This window comes from Centropristis striata, chromosome 24, assembly GCF_030273125.1.
Source record: "Centropristis striata isolate RG_2023a ecotype Rhode Island chromosome 24, C.striata_1.0, whole genome shotgun sequence".
NCBI lineage: Eukaryota > Metazoa > Chordata > Actinopteri > Perciformes > Serranidae > Centropristis > Centropristis striata.
The window spans coordinates 21,789,210-21,809,457 of NC_081540.1; the positions used below are offsets into that span (position 1 = coordinate 21,789,210).

The following is a 20,248-nucleotide window of genomic DNA, read 5'->3' on the forward strand; positions in this document are numbered from 1 at the left end:
AAATAATATTGTGTCTTTTTTTGGTAATTCTGTGTTTTGTTTTTTTGCTAATTCTGTGTCTTTTTTTGGTCATTTTATTTCTTTTTTTAAGTAATTTCATTTTTTTCTGTCATTTTGCGTCTTTTTTGGTCATTTTGTGTCTTTTTTGGGTCATTTTGTGTCTTTTTTTCAATAATCTTGTGTCTTTTTTGGTAATTCTGTGTCTTTTTTTGGTCATTTTATTTCTTTTTTTAAGTAATTTCAGTTTTTTCTGTCATTTTGTCTTTTTTTTCAATAATCTTGTGTCTTTTTTGGGTCATTTTATTTCTTTTTTTAAGTAATTTCAGTTTTTTCTGTCATTTTGTCTTTTTTTTCAATAATCTTGTGTCTTTTTTGGGTCATTTTGTGTCTTTTTTTCAATAATCTTGTGTCTTTTTTGGTAATTCTGTGTCTTTTTTTGGTCATTTTATTTCTTTTTTTAAGTAATTTCAGTTTTTTCTGTCATTTTGTCTTTTTTTTTCAATAATCTTGTGTCTTTTTTTGGTCATTTTATTTCTTTTTTTAAGTAATTTCAGTTTTTTTCTGTCATTTTGTCTTTTTTTTCAATAATCTTGTGTCTTTTTTGGGTCATTTTGTGTCTTTTTTTTCAATAATCTTGTGTCTTTTTTGGTAATTCTGTGTCTTTTTTTGTCATTTTGTGTCTTTTTTAAGTAATTTAGTTTTTTTCTGTCATTTTGTGTCTTTTTTTTAGTAATTTTGTGTCTTTTTTTGGTCATTTTGATCCTGCCTCCAGCGGCCCCCAGGTAATTTGAGTTAGAGACCCCTGGTGTAGAACAGACAACAGTGCCGCAGTGCAGTGCCGCCTCCCCCTGGAACAGCAGCTGTTGTTGTTTGGATCTTGCATTGAAAAGCGTTTTACTGCCATATTTAACGGGTCGACCTGTTGATAGTAATAGCAGTGCACTTCACAAATAAAAACCTTTTCTCCTCAGTTCATTTATCTTCCATTCAACACTCCCACAATCCACTATGGCAGATCTTTAGTGACCTTAGATCCACCTGATCCGCTCTGTATCCTTTGCATTTCTAACCGGAATCGTGGTACTTTCCATCCGCCATAAAAATCATTTAGAGGTTATTGCTCAACCAGAAACTTCTAACTGTCTCAACAAGACGTTTGGCTGGGTGGAATTGTGAGGTAAACCTGAGGTCACTGGCAAGAGTTGTTCTTCATTACTGGCAAGAAAACATGATTCATTTGCTCATTACAGAAAGCCCCCGAAGCTTTATTATGTGTGTGTGCGTGAATCTGTGTTTTATATGAGATTTTATGTAGCATGTCAGAAATCTCCTGATTGCCTCGCAAACACATTTCCGCGTTGATGGATACTTTTCTGCTGTGTGAATGGATTTTAAATTCTATTATGAAAGCAAAAAGTTAAATAAAAGGTCAGATTTCTTATTTTTCAGAAAGAAAAAAAGGGAAAGAGTTTAATTTATGAGCACAATAAGTGGAATAATTTGTACAGAACATTTTTGCAGCAGGCTAACCATATTTTATCCTTCTGTCAAAGACATTTTGTGTCTTTTTTTGGGTCCTTTTTTTTCTTATTTTGGTCCTTTTTTGGGGGTAATTTTTTGTCTTTTTTGGTCATTTTGTGTCTTTTTTTTGGTCATTTTTGGTCTTTTTATTTGGTAATTTTGTGTCCTTTTTTTTGGTAATTTTGGAGGGTTTTTTGGTCATTTTTTGTCTTTTCTTAATAATTGTGTGTCTTTTTTTGGTCATTTTATTTCTTTTTTGGGTTATTTTGTGTCTTTTTTTAATAATTGTGTGTCTTTTTTGGTAATCCTGTGTATTTTTTGCGTGAATCTGTGTTTTATATGAGATTTTATGTAGCATGTCAGAAATCCTGATCCTTTTCTGCTGTGTGAATGGATTTCACTCAACTTTTGAATGTTTTTTAAAATTCTATTATGAAAGCAAAAAGTTAAATAAAAGGTCAGATTACTTATTTTTCAGAAAGAAAAAAAAGGGAAAGAGTTGAATTTATGAGCACAATAAGTGGAATAATTTGTACAGAACATTTTTTGCCGCAGGCTAACCATATTTTATCCTTCTGTCAAAGAAATGTTGTGTCTTTTTTTGGTCATTTTGTGTCTTTTTTTAATAATTGTGTGTCTTTTTTGGTAATTCTGTGTCCTTTTTTGGTCATTTTGTGTCTTTTTTAATAATTGTGTGTCTTTTTTTGGTAATTCTGTCCTTTTTTGGTCAATTTTTGTCATTTTTTTTGTTATTTTGTGTCTTTTTTTAATAATTGTGTGTCTTTTTTGTTAATTCTGTGTATTTTTTGCGTGAATCTGTGTTTTATATGAGATTTTATGTAGCATGTCAGAAATCCTGATCCTTTTCTGCTGTGTGAATGGATTTCACTGAACTTTTGAATGTTTTTTTAAATTCCATTATGAAAGCAAAAAGTTAAATAAAAGGTCAGATTTCTTATTTTTCCAGAAAGAAAAAAAGGAAGAGAGTTTAATTTATGAGCACAATAAGTGGAATAATTTGTACAGAACATTTTTTGCCGCAGGCTAACCATATTTTATCCTTCTGTCAAAGAAATGTTGTGTCTTTTTTGGGTTATTTTTTGGGTCATTTTTTGTGTCTTTTTTTTGTCATTTTTCGTCTTTTTTTGTCATTTTGTGACTTTTTTTGTCGTTTTTTGGTCATTTTGTGTCTTTTTTTGGTCATTTTGTGTCTTTTTTTTATCATATTTTGGTCATTTTGTGTCTTTTTTTAATTATTGTGTCTTTTTTTAACAATTGTGTCTTTTTAGGTAATTCTGTGTCTTTTTGTTGGTCATTTTATTTCTTTTTTGGGTCATTTTGGGTCTTTTTAAAAATAATTTTGTGTCTTTTTTGGTAATCCTGTGTATTTTTTGCGTGAATCTGTGTTTTATATGAGATTTTATGTAGCATGTCAGAAATCCTGATCCTTTTCTGCTGTGTGAATGGATTTCACTGAACTTTTGAATGTTTTTTTTTAAATTCCATTATGAAAGCAAAAAGTTAAATAAAAGGTCAGATTTCTTATTTTTCCAGAAAGAAAAAAAGGGAAAGAGTTGAATTTATGAGCACAATAAGTGGAATAATTTGTACAGAACATTTTGTTGCCGCAGGCTAACCATATTTTATCGTTCTGTCAAAGACATTTTGCGTCTTTTTTTGGGTCATTTTCTGTCTTTTTTTAATACTTGTGTGTCTTTTTTGGTAATTCTGTGTCCCTTTTGGTCATTTTTTGTCTTTTTTTGTCGTTTTGTGTCTTTTTTTAATAATTTTGTGTCTTTTTTGGTAATTCTGTGTCCTTTTTCGGTCATTTTTTGTCTTTTTTTGGTCATTTTTTGTCTTTTTTTGTCATTTTGTGTCTTTTTTTAATAATTGTGTGTCTTTTTTGGTAATTCTGTGTCCTTTTTTGGTCATTTTTTGTCATTTTGTGTCTTTTTTTAATAATTGTGTGTCTTTTTTGGTAATTTTGTCTTTTTTTGGTCATTTTTTGCCTTTTTTGTCATTTTGTGTCTTTTTTTAATAATTGTGTGTCTTTTTGTTGGTCATTTTATTTCTTTTTTGGGTTATTTTGGGTCTTTTTAAAAATAATTTTGTGTATTTTTTGCGTGAATCTGTGTTTTATATGAGATTTTATGTAGCATGTCAGAAATCCTGATACTTTTCTGCTGTGTGAATGGATTTCACTGAACTTTTGAATGTTTTTTTTAAATTCCATTATGAAAGCAAAAAGTTAAATAAAAGGTCAGATTTCTTATTTTTCCAGAAAGAAAGAAAGGGAAAGAGTTGAATTTATGAGCACAATAAAATAGGAATAATTTGTACAGAACATTTTGTTGCCGCAGGCTAACCATATTTTATCCTTCTGTCAAAGAAACACGGTGATTCTCACGAGCCCAAATGCTGCAATACGGGCCTGTGAACGTGACGTGTTGTTGTTTTTCTCTGCTCTTTAAGACTCAGTGTCAGCAGGAGCTGGACCAGATCCTGGAGAGGATATCTAAGATGCCCTTCAGAGATAACCGAGGTCCCCTGGAAGACTTGTACGCCCTGCACATCCCCAACTGCGACAAGAGAGGGCAGTATAATCTCAAACAGGTGACTCTCTAGGCATTGTGAGAAAGAGGCTGTTAGTATTTAGAGGAAAAAAGGTGGAAAAAGCATCATAATTACCTATTTAGACAGAAATCTGTTGTATTTTTACTGATAAAAATGTTAAATTATGTGGTGATCCCTTTTAGTATTACATTTGTCTGCAATTATTATTAATAATTATGACAGAAAAATCATTTGTGGAGCATTTAAAGTGTCTTATTTCAAAGGTATGTATTGAAATACTAAGTATAGAGAAAGTAATCTTAATTACAAAGTAGACAGAATTACTAAAAAAAAAAGACACAAAATGACCAAAAAGACACAAAATTACTAAAATAAAAGACACAAAATGACAGAAAAATAACTAAATTACTTTAAAAAGTCATAAAATTACCAAAAAAAGACACAAAATGACTAAAAAAAGACACGAAATGACCAGAAAGACACAAAATTACAAAAAAAGACACAAAATTACAAAAAAAACACACAAAATTACAAAAAAAAGACACAAAATGACAGGAAAATAACTAAATTACTTTAAAAAGTCACAAAATTACAAAAAAAGACACAAAATTACAAAAAAGACACAAAATGACACAAAAAAGACACAAAATGGTAATAGTTTATTTTCCAGTATAGTTGTCAATGGATCATTATCTCTTATACATGCTCATACACTCAAATACAATTATCTACCTTTTTACACACCCATGTTTTTATTTCTGACTTTTTTTATGTGTGTGCTATAAAATGCCATTTGTACTGCTTTCTTTCTTTTTTGTTATTTGTTGTCACTTTCTCTCATTGTTGTTGTTGATTTACTTTTGAATTTTTGTATATTTCTTGGGGAGGTGCTTTTTATAAGCCCATATAGGGTTTTTTAACCTCTCCCGCACTTACTATTCTTGTTTCATTTCAGTTTTTTGTAATTGTCTTTTCTTATGGTGCAAATAAATAAATAAATATATAAAATGACAAAAAAAAAGCTACATTTAAATATAAATAAAAATAAATTTAATAAATCTAACTCATAGCAACAACAAAACAGAACAATGTTTTGCCTGTAGTGTCTCATCTTTAACCCTTTGATGCACAACATATTAGTTATTTAATGCTGCTGTGTGTTTCTGTGCTCTAGCTTTTGATGTCAACTTATTTTATGATTGAATATTCCAAGCATTCTTTAAATATCGATATTGATAACAAAAGATCATTATTTCCATTTTGCCTCTCATACTTTATGAAGAAAAAAAGTTTTTGTATTATTACACAGCTAACTACTTGGCTAGGTAACTTGCTAAGCTAACTACTCAGCCAAGAAGTTAGCTAAGTAGTTAGCTTAGCAAGCTACTAAACTAACTACTTAGCCAAGAAGTTAGCTAAGTAGTTATCTTAGCAGGCTACTTAGTTAAAAAAAAATGGATATGGGTCATTTTTGACCCATGTTGTGCATTAGAAGAGTAGTGACACAAAAAGGGATTTTATTCAAAAAGGAATAAAGGAAAACATAAAATTAGGATGTATGATGATCAAAAACATACTAATTGAGGAAAACCTGGAATACTGAATGATGAAAATAATTTATTGCAAAGATATAGAACATAAAAACTCTTGTCGGGTCACTTTAGACCAGGGATCTCAAACTCAAATTACCTGGGGGCCGCTGGAGGCAGTATCAAAATGACCAAAAAAAGACACAAAATTACAAAAAAAGACAAAATGACTGAAAAAACACTACATTACGTTAAAAAATTACGTTAAAAAGACACAAAATGACCAAAAAAATACACAAAATGACCAAAAAGACACAAAATGACAGAAAAAAAAATAAATTACTAAAAAGAGTCACAAAATTATTTAAAAAAGACACACAATTACCAAAAAAGAAACAAAATTATTAAAAAAGACTAAATTACCCAAAAAAAGTAATAAAAGGGACCTTCCACACACAACACAGTAAAGTGCCATTCATATAAAACTCACATTAAACTTTCATATCAAGGTGGGGGCCACAAAATATCGTGACGAGGGCCGCAATTGGCCTGCGGGCCGCGAGTTTGAGACCCATGCTTTAGACCCATGTTGTGCATCAAAGGGCTAAGCTGAAAATACACCCTTTTTTGCAGAAACATGCATATTTAGGGTTATCACAAGTTTATCAAATGACGTAAAAGCATACAAACTACAACACATCACTTTGAATTTCAGTGCAAGATGTCTCTCCATGGTCAGAGGGGCGAGTGCTGGTGCGTCAACCCCCACACCGGCCGACCTATCCCATCAGCCCCCACTGTGAGGGGCGACCCCAACTGCAGCCAGTACCTCAGAGAGCTGGAGCTGGAGCTTCCTGACATGGCCCAGATATAATGTGGCATGAAATAAAAAAAAACAAACTGTAAAGTACTTGGGAACAAAGAACATCTGAGTAAGCTATATATTATCTTTCTGTGTGTATGTGTCTCTAGTTCATTTGATGACAGTGACATTTGAAATCTTAACCACCAAAAAGGATTAAACGATAGAATCCAGCTTGCTGCGTAGGATGTAACTGCAGATTATTTTAGGGAGAAGTAAAGATAAGACTCCTTTATCCTCATAGATATTCAGTAGATGTCAGCGGGAGTGTTGGTGACTTTGCTTTTACTAATTGTGCTCAGATTTGCTCTGTTGTCATTGTTTTGTACTGTATGTGTTGAAAAAATGAAAAGCCTTCAACATATTTGGTGTTTTTAGGTGTTTTTTCCTTGTCCTAGCTTGCAGACTACTGTTACGCCTCATTAACAGATAATGCTATTAAAATGGTAATAAATTCAATTTGTGCATGCCTGTGTTTTAAGTTTTTGGAATTGTGAAGTTGACTTGGAAACTCATGAATAAGAATCAACTTTTTGGCACATTTCAAGTCCTGGAAGAAGTCCCATGATGGAGATTTATGAAAATGGTTAATCTGCATTTTCTCACTTCAGTAAAAGTGTTAAAATAAACTTAATGATTTGAGTCTACATGCTAGTGTCCTACTTAAATGTACACAATGCCATGAATACATATTGCTACAGCTCTATTCCAATTAACAGGTAGTACCTTATACTGCTTTATTGTTCATTTTCCTGTAAATGGGACCATAAATTACAAAATGTGGTGGTGAAGAAAGCTTGGAGCTAATGATTGACACCAAAAACTAATTCTGAAAATGTTTACAGAGGAAATAAATCAGGTAAGAAGTATGGTCATTTTCTCATAGACTTCTATGCAATCTGACTCCTTTGGCAGCCACCCCCTGCTGGTCATTACAAAGAATGCAGCTTTTAGGCACTTTAGGCCCAGAAGCTGAGTCTATTTCTTTCATAGGACGCTTTCACAACCCAAGTCCGTTCAGTTCGTCCGAATCAGAGTGAAATTGATACTTTTGGTTTGTTTTGTATTTAGTCTGGTTTGCTCTCACAGTGCATAAATATAAGCGGATCCAATTTATATAAAAAAGATTTGCAGAGGGGCATGTATGAAGGTGGGGGGCTTGAAATATACTCGCAAAATTGTTTCTTATTGGTTGGAAAGTTGCCATGGAAATAAACAAAGCAACATGGAGCCGAATGATGAACCACACACTAGGGTCCGCTTGGGAACAGACCGAGACCCCCTCTTGCAAGTGGTCTCGGATCAGTTGTTTTGCACCAGAGTACGATTAGAGCGTCAACAATCAACCAAACGAACCAAAACAAGGATTTATCCACAGCAGAGTCCGATTGAAACGGACTTAACTTTGGGTTGTAAAAGTCCCCATACAGTCCAAAGAGGCACAAGTCTTCAGAACGCATCTTCAAGGGATCATAAATGCCCTGTTCATCCAATAGTTATTGAGATATCTGAAGCAAAGTGGGAGCAACCAACCAACTGAAACCCATCCCAAACCCATCCTGGCACAAAAATAACCTTGACTTGAAATGTATCACTTTTTACACAAAACTGTGCTGCCCTCTATAGGCTGAATCTGTCAGAACAGTCCTTTCTTTTGGCCACAACCCAGTGAGTTATGTCACAGCAGCCAGTTTCGCCTTAGACAGCAGATGGAAACAACCTGCATGGAGTGTATTTAATTATCAAGATCATAGAGATAGCCGTGAAAAAACACAACCACTGACTCAACAAGTCACCCTGGCTGAGTTCACACATTTAAGACAAAAGTGCAGATTCGCCTTTTTGTGAGTACATGAACTTTATTTAAATAGTGATTTGTCATTACAAAAAAAAGAGTACATCAATTACACGCCTGATAAATATTTCACCATAATGTTCACATTAATCTTTTTTTTTTTAACTGAGATTCTGAAATGTTCAAAGTGTCACTGTATTGTGTTAACGTATGCTAAATCAACAGCAAGAGAGAGGCGTTTAAGTGTTAGACGATGAGCCCCTGTTAATGCTCTCTCATTATAGTCAGGTGGCTTAGGACCAGATTTTAGAATAAAGGGGACACGCTGGACAAAAGCACCACATTTTTTCCACATGCTCTCTATCACTATCGGTTTCAATTTTTGGTAGGAGTCACTTCATCAAGATTGCAGATTGGAGATGGAAGCCATATAAAGTCTATGAGAACAAATTTATCTTCCAAGCCACTTAAAAGGTCAATCTTGGTGTCAAAATATACATTTTCTGTTGGGAAAAATGTATATACAAGATCTGACATGAGGTGAAAGTGTTCACTCAAATTTTATTGAGCAGTGTACATTGCAGCTAATCCGCATTCCCTGCTGCAGTACTTGAAGACCTACCAGTCTGGGTGAAAATGAGCATATCTATTTGATCAAATAATCATCTAGTGATATTCTCAATAGTTTTAAATGATTCCTTGACCCAGAAAATGTAGATTTTGACACCAAGATTGACCTTTTAAGTGGCTTGGAAGATGTATTGGTTCTCATAGACTTTGTATGGCTGCCATCTTCAATCCACAATCTACTAGAATTTGAAACCTATGGTGATAGAGAACATGTGGAAAAAATGTGGTGCTTTTGTCCGGCGTGTCCCCATTATTTAGCTAAGCTGCCTGACTATTAGGAATGTCTGAGATTATAAGAGTCATTCAATCAACGTTGAGGTTATTACAACCAAAAGGGATCAAATTTTGAGCTATAGAACAAAAATCTTGTCCTCTGTCATTGTACATTGTACATGATAACCTTTGTCAGCAACCAACTGAAAAATCCAACATAAAAGACCTGTAGTGTCCCGCATTCAACAACACATGCAAATGAAAATTCAAAGTGGTGTGGGAAGAAGGCACTTGAATTTACATACAAACTCAGCGACCTTGCTCTTTGCAGGATATTTGACCAGATAAACCCTGAGAGCAGGTCACCACCGGCCGACAGATTTGCCTGCGTGTTGGCAGTGAAGACCCTACACGTGGAAAAACAAACAACGCGGGGCCTTTGCATATGATTTGCGTGCGAAGGGAAATGCACAGCACCACATTTGTCGGACAGTAGCTCGGGTTGGCTGGGCTCGTGAGAATTTCAACATTTTGTAGTTGAGAACTATAAGGGCATGGCACAAACAGTATAGTACAAACACATACAGACACACTCAGGAGCATGCACACACACGCTGTAGACATTTAAAAACAGTGGACGCAATTGTCTGGATTTGAAAAAAGGCCTTTAAAAAGGAGACCAGGTGTCAAAAATCGAACCTTTACAGTACAATACAGTATGTTTGTTTATGAGTGCTGGGTGGTGTCAACTTTGTCACATTGCAGGCTGTTTTAATTTACTATTATACCCACAAAAAGACATGCACTATAACTGAAATGTAGTAATTATGACGGGAGCTAATGAGGAAGATGATGTCGTATAAAGAGCAACAAAGTCCGCGTAGTCGAGCACATAACCCCCCATAAAACGGCTATATTGTGTTTTTGCCTGGGATTTAAATAAACAACATAACGTTCAGCCCTGTGCCACAGTTTGTATTAGAGGCAGTATGACTTCAAGAAGCTGACAGCAAAGTCTACAGTACTGAAACAAATAGCAAAAACAAAGGAAGGGTACAGTTGATCTTTTCCTTATTCTGAGAATTAAGGAGAAAAAAGGAGGAGGCAATCCCGGCTGACGTCTGTGATCTGACTCCTCTTGATTCTATCTTAAGATGTGACAATTAATGTGTCCTTAAGGTTATGACACTGTTAAGGTGTTGGAATTAACAGGTCTACCAGCCACATCTTTTAACAATCTTCAAATTTTGGTTTTCCTTTCAACATAGACGAGCCAAGCTTTTTTCAGTTTGACTGGAAAATGAAAAGTTTCTGAGCTTGACTGAGCTTTCTCAACTGTTATTGCAGCAAAGAGGGTAAAGGGGCTTGGAATTAAGAAGGGTCAACTTTCTTAAAATGCCAAACTATTCCTGTAATTGTGTAGTCTTTTGTTAGCTTTAGACCTACAGAACTGGCTCCCAATGACATTCTGAATCTCTGCTGAACAAACAATGATAGCTATCATGCTGACGCGGCTATGACACATGACACGGCTGTCAGCTGATTGAGGTTGCCTCCTGCCCACGCATGAGTTGGTATCATTCACATGATTAAAATTAAAACAACGTTGTTGATTTAGATGAGAACTGACTTACTCGTCACTGGCGACTCCTTGGTCACCACTATGACAAAACTAAGAAATATGTAGATTTTTAGCCACATTTAAAACATGTCTTGTCTCATAATTTCTTAAATTTAGCAATACACTCAATACACAACATATTATCAATATCATACAAATATATATAATCCTCTATTATCTATGGATATAAAGAGGTGAGGTGTTAGCTAACCTCAAACATAGTACATGGTCAGTGGGGAGCCAGAGTTTAAACCTACGTGTGAAGATTTTTCACCCATGCAACATTTTCCATTCAGCTCCCATTTGAAAGAAAAACAAAAAAACAATCCATCACACCTGACCATATATATATGTAGATATATACATATATGTCTATATGTATATATATAGATATATATATGCATTTGTGCCATATTTTCCTGATTGGCGGTCATAAAGTGTGCTAGCTTGATTGGCAGGTTTGAAGAAGAAAAGGGCTCAACAAGTACGACCAATTCACTCTCATTCGTTGCTGTTGCTGCTGCTGTCCAGATCTTTGCACTGCAGGTCTCCTCCGGCGTAGTTGATGCCGGGGATTTTCACGCCAAACCGGTCGACGCACCAGCAGATCCCCCTCTTCCGACCACGAGACGGCTTACACTGCAGTGACAGAGTAAACAGAAGGGAATAAAATGCTTGCGTTAAATAACTGGTTGCAATACTTGTTTTATTGGCAATTAAAAAGGTTTGTCTCATAACCAAAATGGGACCCATGTGGTAAACTACATGACATAAAGAGATGGATCCAGACCTGCTTGCGCTTGAAGAAGCCCTTCTTGTCACAGTTGGGGAGGTACAGAGAGAGAGGCAAGACCCTAGACGTGTCCTTCATGCTGTAAATGAGATTATCCAGTCTCCTCCTGCAGGGGCCCTACACACACACAGACATGTTTGCAGAATGATTGTTCAAAAACCCTTGGAAGTTTGTGAATTGCAGCAGAAATAATAAAAAAAAGAGGTGGGAAATACCTCCACTAATGACTACTTTAGTAATGTGGCTTTTCACTCTGTTCACACTGTGTTGTTTGGTGTAAAAGTGGCCCCGCGGGGTATATTGGCTGATTTGTCAGAACTGGTTTCTCTGTATTTTTTCTCCTCTGTGCTGAGTCAGTTTTTCACTCTGCTATGCATGTTTGCAATCACTGCTTCACTTACGAACTCAGGCTCCAGTTTATCCAGGCTCAGCGGGGAGAAGTCCAGGTTGCTGGTGGGTCCCAGCCTGGCCAGCTGCTTCTTGCGGTCCTTGGCGTTTCTCATGGCCTGGGCCTTCCAGCTGCTGATGTGGTCTCTTCCATAAATGGGCACCTTGGTTTGGGGCAGCATGGTCTCTGGGGCTGGTAGCATGGCATCACCGTGGGATTCTCCATCTGATGGGGAGGCAGAGACACATTAGCTTACTCATCATTCTCATCTGCTAGTCTGTCTTTGCTAAATTTGCTCGAGCTTCACCACCAAAGACTGTTAACCAAAAGTGAAGTCAATTCGACCGCCCCCTGGTGGCTGGCTGCAGGAACACTGCCCAGTCCATGTTAGCAGATAGCACCAAGCTAGCTTGCATGCACTTAAAGTCCTTTGCATTCCTCAGAAATGTTTATAGTATCACATGCATGGACATGCATGTTCATATACTGTATGTGTGCATGTGGGACCCCTCATGAAAACATTTCTATGGAAGAAGTGGGTGTAGCTACCATGATGTCACCCATTGGTTTATGGACTATCGTTTTGAGGCCTTGAGTTTGGCATTTTGGCTGTTGCCATCTTGTTTTTTTTAGAGACAGAAATAAGAATATTTGGATGAGAGGGTAGAGCTAAGTCATCAACTAGCACTAGCTAGCTAGCTTAGTTAGCAAGGTGCAAAATACAGCAAAGTACTGAGAGTGTTTTCTAGTACAACCAAGCACTGAACAACAAATTTTGGGCAACAAAAACTCTTACAATTAACACTCTTGAAATGAAAACACACCAGACTTGTCAATCACAAGGTAGCCCCACCCTAAAGCATATCCTGCTTTACTGTCTATTCGACCCTAAATTGGACCATATTTTACAACATTAACATTATGCTCTATTGAAGTAGACTTGAAATGGAGACGATAAACTCACTATGAGAAAGTTTACCTGGTTCAAATCAAGTTAGAAGTAGAGTAATTTTCTCATAGACTTCTATGCAATCTTTTTGCAAGTATTAGAATTGGCTTCACTTTTCAGGCCTCGAGGTTGCCACTTGGTAAACTATCATGGTCGTGCATGTACATATATGAGTGCACAAACATTGCTCCATAGGGCTTCAAATGGTTAGGAAAAAACTACACACTGTGCCTTTAAGTCTCACGACCAGTGCACTGGAATTTAACAGTCTCAGCCAAACATGTGCTTTCATTTTCAAATCCAAAACTCCATTTAATTCTGCCATTGCTTGAATTTCTGAATGAGAATCAGTTGCTCCACTGCATCAATGAAAATAACCACAATATGACAGAACACAAACACATCTGCAGAAGCAGTAGCAAGAATGTGCACTAGAACAACAGCTGCAGTTTGCTGAAGCTTGATTCGCACAGAATTACTATTATCAGAGTCTTCACCACAGTACGGTTGGTAATTTACACCGGAACTTTACAAATTACAGACATGCAGGATTAAAATAACCAGTGATAGCAATTATTACAAACAACTTGATGTCCACAGGTGTAATATCAGCCCTGTGAGCAGGGCTTCAAAGCATTTTTCTGCTGCTTTCAAGAGACTGTTTGAAGACGGGTTGAAATCAAGAGCACTGTGACGGCTCCTGGCTGCTAATATAGCTAGTTGAGTCGTCCAATTTGGTAACGTCACAACACGACGTGATGATTTCACTGCACCGGCTAAATGCTTATTTAGCAGACTTAATGGCTACTGGCCAATTTCAGTTTGGAAGTGTTGACATATAGAACAACACAGCCTACATTTATGGCAAGTTAGGCTGCCTGTTTGGGGTATATGTAGACCAGGGGTTTTAAAACTTTTATAGCCGGTGACCTAAATGAGATATTTAGTCTCACCCTGGCACCCAGGCCCATGAAAACATGCTATTACACTTGTCATGTGGCACACCACCAGAAACAGCCGCAGCCCATTTTGGGTCCCAACCCCCACCGAAACCGTCATGTACATGCATCTTTCATCTGTGCAGAAAATACAGCTCTTTGCTACATTTCGGGGGGGGAGTAGTCGCACACGGTCGCACAAACCTCAGCGCTCGCCCCTCTGCACGTCCCGCCCTCTATTCATAAGACCACAGCGACTGTGTCGGAGGCCAGAATGAGTGGCTGCGGCTTTCTTTCCCAAAAGCACTTTAAACTGATATTTCACTTCATTTATAGCTTTAAACATGCATTAGCCTCGTACGTGTGCTAAGCCACAGCTGGCGCGTTTCCAATGCTGTGTCACGCACTTGTTTCAGTTTGGGCAGATTGCACAATTCTGCACGTAAACCCCTTCAATTTCTGCACTAGCGTGATCGCTAAGCTACTAAGCTAACCGGACGGCGAAACAAGGTCATCGCCACGTTTGCAAATGACGCTTAAAACCTCCCAAGCCCCTCCGGCCCTCGTTCATGATGATGATGATGATGATGACGCCATCATCCATCCACATAATGACAGGTTCTTGGAAAAAAAAAAGCAGGAGAGAGATTCCCCCATCCTTCAGTTTCCTGCTGACACAGTTTTTTTTCTTCCTCTCCAGAGAAAGCTGAGGCAGATCAGCAGCCAGGGTAAACCCAATCAAGTCCTCACTTGCTAATCCTCCAGTTTGTCTAATCTGACCTGTGCCGACTGATCGCGTCTTTCATTTCATCCTTCTTTCTCTCCCTTTTTCTTCTGTTTGAATTGCGATCCTGGAGAGCTGGATCCTTGCAGGAGTTAGTGACAAAAAAAACTCCTTCCTCTTTGCTTTCCTTCTTTGAAATCTATCCAGATAGTGTTGCAGAGGAAGAACTTGACTCCAATGTTTCATGCACTTGCAATCGTGGACAAAAAGGCAACTAAATAATACTTTTTTCTGCTTTTTGACACATGCATTTGTGTTAAAAATTGACATTTTTCGCAACTCCTGCTACATTTTATGAATGCACGGCATGGAGTTTTGTGTGTATTTATCAGCGTGCATATGGGTTTTGTTTAATTTATGTGTTGAGAGAGCGCCCAGCAGGAGATGTGGAGTTAATGGAGAAGCTGGCTGACGGGCAGACAGATGGGGGGATCAGTAACCCACGCTCAGCCTGCATTCTGCTGAATCACTGCACAGCCTGGGCCTGCCTGCAGCGCCGACACGGAGAGGAGGGAGGGGAGGTAAAGGGGGAGGCGGGGGGGAGACAGATGAAGAGACCAGGGTGGGACTAACAAAGAGGGGTGGGAGGGGAGTAGAGGATAGTGTGGGAAAGGGAGGAAAAGGGAAGGGGAGATGAATAGAAGATTTTTTTTTATGATTATACAACAATTTCTCAGATGCAGAGCTGCTCTGAATGCTTGATTGGGTGCAGCCAAATGTAGTTTTTAATGCAAATGAATGGTAAAAATGGATGTCAGACAAATAGAGATAAGGCTAATTTGGATATGACACTGATAAATTTGAATGGCAGCATCAGTGCTTCTGCCTTTCCCTTGTCTTTTTTATTGGACTTTTATTGGACTCTGATTTTACCATTTGAAACGTGAATAATCTCACTCAAGCCACAAAAACGCAGCATTTCTGGCTCGAGTGAGATTATTCACGTTTCAAATGGTAAAATCAGAGCATAAAACAGAAGGGAAAAGGTGAAACTGGGGATGGAGGGAGGGGAGAAGAAGAATAGGGTGGAAAAGATGAAGAGGGACAGTAGCCAGGCAGGGAAAGAGGAGAAGAGGCAGTGTGGTGGGAGAGAATAGAGACAAAAAGGTGGGTTAGGTGTGGGAAAAAAAGTACAGGTGGTGGACGAAGAAAAGTGACAAAAGAAACCGTAGATGAAGGCTAAAAGGGGGCATGTAGAACCTGACCTGAGAACCTGATAATGTAATAAATTCCCGATAATGTAATAACCCCGATAATGTGATACAAATCTGCACTAGAGTCCACTGAAAATGTAATAAAACCTGATAATGTAATAACTTCCCGATAATGTAATAAAGTGCATTTACCAATAATGTAATACACTTTTAACCAATAATGTAATAAAGTATAGCATTAATGGAAGGTTTTTGATCAAATCAAAGATGGCGGAAAATCCAATATGGCCGAAAAACCCCATTGAGCTCAGGTTGGCCCAAGGGTTCTGTTAAATTATTACAATATTGGGGAATTATTACATTATCAGGACTTGCAAAATGAGAACCTGGTCTCACAGAAATCCGTGAAATAGCCACGGATTTGCTTAAATCAAAATCCGTGGAATAGCCACGGAATCACTCAAATTTCCGTGAAACTGACACGGATTTGGCTACAATGCAAGTTAATGACAGTCATATCCCGTGGCTATTCCATGGATATTTGTTCCTATTGGTTTGTTCCAAGTCACGTGACTTTCAAGGTCCCGGCGGTCAGAACAAAAAACATGGCGGACAGTTCTCTCATTTTTAGTGAAAAAAAATCAATATTTTGACTTAGTTTCTGCATAGAAATTGATTTTGATCACATTTCTAGCGAGAAATATATGTTTTGTTTTCTAAATATTCACTCAGTGAATGTACATAATCACTTTGTATGTTGGAATAGCCACGGGATATGACTGGCATTAACTTGCATTGTAGCGAAATCCGTGTCAGTTTCACGGAAATTTTTGTGATTCCGTGGCTATTTTGAATGAAGGCTAACCTGATAATGTAATAAACTCCCATTAATGTGATACTTTATTACATTATTGTTAAAAAAGTGTATTGCATTATTGTGAAATGCACTTTATTACATTACCGGGGAGTTATTACATTATCAGGTTTTATTACATTTTCAATGGACTCAAGTGCAGATTCTTATTACATTATCAGGAATTTATTACATTATCAGGTTATACAGGGCAAAAATATGATTTGACACCTTGAAGATAGTGTGAGTGCCACAAGACAACATTTCCCACAAGGCTCCCCAGCAGACACAGTGACTGTCCCTAAACTGCCATTCAAAGGAGCCAAAATGGAGGCTGGCGGGGCACCACCTGTAATCTTCTCCCTTGTTTTATGTCGGCCCCCGAGGCGACGGGCCACTCACAAGAAACCTACTGATTTACGGGCTCCCATCCCCCCACCAGGGCTTTTTTCAAACCGAGATGACAGGTTGATCGACGCTCGGCACCAATTGTTGACAGAGTTCACGGGGTCAAGGTGCACGGGGGCTTTTGAGTCGTGTGCCTGGGTAATGACAGGTGTCTTAAAGAGGGCTGTGAGGTGATTCACATCAGCCTCACTGGCTCCCAAGAGACACACAAGGGCACCTTAACCCACTTAGTGCACTTCTTTTATATCATGGGATACATGTTGGAGTCAAGTTTTATGACAGGGTGTGAAATAAAGTGATTCTTGGACTGGTGAATACAGCCTGGAGGTCATTTCCATTTTTTTTATTTTTTTTTATTTACCACTGCATCACTGGTGGACTTTGTGAGTCACTTGAGGGCTTCATTAAAATTCCTGCATTGACAAGGGAGGAGTAACATCTTTATCCAGCTGTTTGCTGTTTCTTTGCACCAGAGCCCTTTAGATCTTCAGTTGAAACATAATATCAACAAATGCAACAGAAAGCATCAACTTAATCCTATAACCTTTTTTTGGACGCTGTATGAATGAAAAATAATAATGCATCAGATTCTCAGTGTATACTGACAAAAACAGCATTAAATAAGTTGTCTTTGTCCTTTTTTTGATTGATTATGTGTCACAAAGCATTAGCAAATTATCGCATTTTGTTTATTTTGTGCCAACTTTTTGGGTTGTATCATAGAAGCAGGGCTGGGCTCAAATATCACAATATTTCTTTTTTTTTTTTTTAACCAAAATATCGATATTGCAACAATATTATAGCATGGGTGCACTCACAAAATATTAACACAATGCGATTTTTTGATTAGTAATGTGGATATTATGACAAAGACTGCAACAAAAATACCTTATTTTATGCAATGCAGCCTTTAAACCAGGAAAAGTTGCAAAACTATGATGTCCAAAATCTATGATATCTATTCTCACATCATAATATCGATATTTTATCGATTTTTTATGACCTAATTATGTATCGCGCCTTACAATTAGGGCTGAATTTGACTTTGGAGCCCTTTCATAAGATAAAAGACGCTCTATATAATGAATAATGAAGCTGTCATCAATTAATGGCTCCATTAATCCAGTTAATTACCGGTGACCTGCTTCATTAATTACAGCCGCTGTGCTCTGAATCAGTCATCTCTCCCCCTGCCTACCTTTTGACGGATGCAGCAGTTTGTACAACTTCTCGTTCCTGCACACGCCCCGGCCGTGCAGGAGCGCGTGCAGCGGCTTCTCCTCGCCGTTCTTGGGCAGGCACCGAAGCCCGCGCGTGCACGGCCCGGTGTACACGCCGCACGGCTGGCCCTCTTCGAGCGCGCACGTCAGGCAGCAGCCGCAGCCGGGCTCCTTCACCAGCTGACAGCTCACCGGCACCCGCGGACACATGGACAGGGCCTTCTGATCGCACTGCTGGCACGGCACGTAGGACGAGCCGCAGCCGGTGATGCTCAGCAGGGGAAGCACCAGGAACAACAGCATGGCGCGCTTCTTGTCTAAAAACTGCAGTGTTTGACCAAAAAAATACGATTATCAGCTATATCTTGTCGTGAATCCTTTCTTTGCAAGAGATTTGAGTCCAAACATCAGTGGGGGTGCTGCATCCACAGGTGCCTTGCGCGCTCTAGCCCCAAATATAACCCGATGCTCACAATCCAAGACAGGTCTGCTCCCCCTGTGCTGTCCTTCAACCTTGTAGTCACCAATAAATTACAAAAAAAAAGAAATAAAATATCCAGCCACTACGGGGTTTGCTCTTCAGTGATGCCCGGTGCCGTTTACGCGCAAGCAATTCGTCTCCAAATGTGAAATAAAACGCCTGATTCCCGCTGTCGCTCTCTCTGGAGGTTATTTTACCCGCACGGTTTGTGAGCAAAATGTATAATCTGTGGCTTTGAGCTTGCCTTTTAAAAAAGAAACTGCCAGAGGCGAAGCCTACAACGATGGGTATGTCAAACAACGTTTGGAGGGGGAGGCGCACTTGTCAACTCCGTGCGCTGCGATGCTGATTTCACAGGGCGGGTGCTGGCATGCCTCCAGATCTGCCAGATACGAGACGATGCTCCTGAAGGCGACTGAATAAGACCTTGTCTCTCTCGCTGCAGAGTGGCCTTTTTAGTATTCCCAGGCTGTTTATTATTAGTTTAGTTGTCTGTGTATGTTAAAGAACAAGTCGGATCACTTCTCACAAGATCATTTCAACCAAGAAGATTCTGAGAACTTGTTTAAATTGTTGGCCAGCGTGTTTGAATGACAGCCAATGTGCTTCCAAACCATGCTGCTGGATTTAGAAAAAATAGTTTTAGTGTTTACAGACCTCTTAGGGAAGCCTCACAAATGAAAATAGAGGCGTTAGTGCAACCAAGACAGAAACAACTTGGCAGAAAAAGAAGAAAATGTGACCTGAGGCAAATAATTCATGTCATACAAAACTATTTAAAAAAGCTGACTTTTAAGATGAAGAGTTATAGCGAATAGATTTTATGGAGCAAATATCCATGGAGAGATTGTGACTGACAACATATTTATTGGTCAGTGTGTTACTGGTCCCTTTATGTGCTCTTTTGTCTTTAAAAATATGGCTTCCTGAGATGTATGTGTTGCCTGTTCTCCCAGTTACACAAGCCATAAAACAAATATAGACTAACTTAACTCCTTGTTCTTACTCACTGACATTTTTACAGGGCTCATCCACATCGGGATGAAGGTTTTCTAGTTACATTAAAGGTATAATGTGTAATTTTTGGCCACATGCTCAAAAAAAGAAGAAGAAGTAGAATAAATAAATAGGGGGCACTATTTTACCATGTGCAAGTAATGCATGATTTTACTGTTACAACCATCAGCATTGTGCAAAGTAAGACCTCGAAATGTACTTTCCAAACTATAATTTAGACCTTCATTCGAAATTAGATGAGACTTGCTATGAATCAGAATCCTTTTTATTGACTAGTATGTTTTCTGCTGTGGTATATTGGTGCATAAAAACAAACAAAATATAGATAGAGACTAGGGCAAGCATTTCAAGAATCAGATTAAATAGAAAATATGAAGTAAAAAAAGGCATATAAACATAAAAAAATATTAAAGAACATAAAAATATGTACAAATATGGAGTTGTGCAAACCCGGAGAGTCTAGCTCCATACCGGAAGATATAACTTGCTAAGTGGAGTGCACAGAGAGCAATAGCCCA

General features: G+C 37.9%; 2 protein-coding genes across 2 annotated transcripts in view; one reads left to right on the forward strand and one right to left on the reverse strand.

Moving 5' to 3' along the window:
* Nucleotides 1–6,945, forward strand: part of igfbp2a (insulin-like growth factor binding protein 2a) — a 31,779-nt gene extending 24,834 nt beyond the window's left edge. Inside the window, exons 3-4 of the mRNA XM_059327629.1 lie at nucleotides 3,994–4,134; nucleotides 6,340–6,945. Of these exons, the coding sequence (XP_059183612.1) occupies nucleotides 3,994–4,134; nucleotides 6,340–6,498 (300 nt within the window). The 3' untranslated portion in view covers nucleotides 6,499–6,945. The remainder of the gene's footprint in view (nucleotides 1–3,993; nucleotides 4,135–6,339) is intronic.
* Nucleotides 6,946–8,780: 1,835 nt separating this feature from the next.
* igfbp5a (insulin-like growth factor binding protein 5a) lies at nucleotides 8,781–18,953 on the reverse strand. Its single transcript, XM_059327633.1, has 4 exons — nucleotides 18,211–18,953; nucleotides 11,940–12,151; nucleotides 11,536–11,655; nucleotides 8,781–11,384 (listed from the first exon to the last, which is right to left on the reverse strand). Exons 1-4 carry the CDS (start codon nucleotides 18,533–18,535, stop codon nucleotides 11,247–11,249), a joined length of 795 nt encoding a protein of 264 aa, XP_059183616.1. The 5' UTR covers nucleotides 18,536–18,953; the 3' UTR covers nucleotides 8,781–11,246.
* Nucleotides 18,954–20,248: the final 1,295 nt, after the last annotated feature.

Bases quoted from the DNA above. Each gene is read 5' to 3' on its own strand.
- igfbp5a (XM_059327633.1), bottom strand. From the start codon at position 18,535: ATGCTGTTGTTCCTGGTGCTTCCCCTGCTGAGCATCACCGGCTGCGGC. The intron at 12,152-18,210 runs GTAGGCAGGGGG...CCTCCCCATCAG, and splicing joins ACTGCTGCATCCGTCAAAAG to ATGGAGAATCCCACGGTGAT. The intron at 11,656-11,939 runs GTAAGTGAAGCA...GTGTGTGTGTAG, and splicing joins ATAAACTGGAGCCTGAGTTC to GGCCCCTGCAGGAGGAGACT.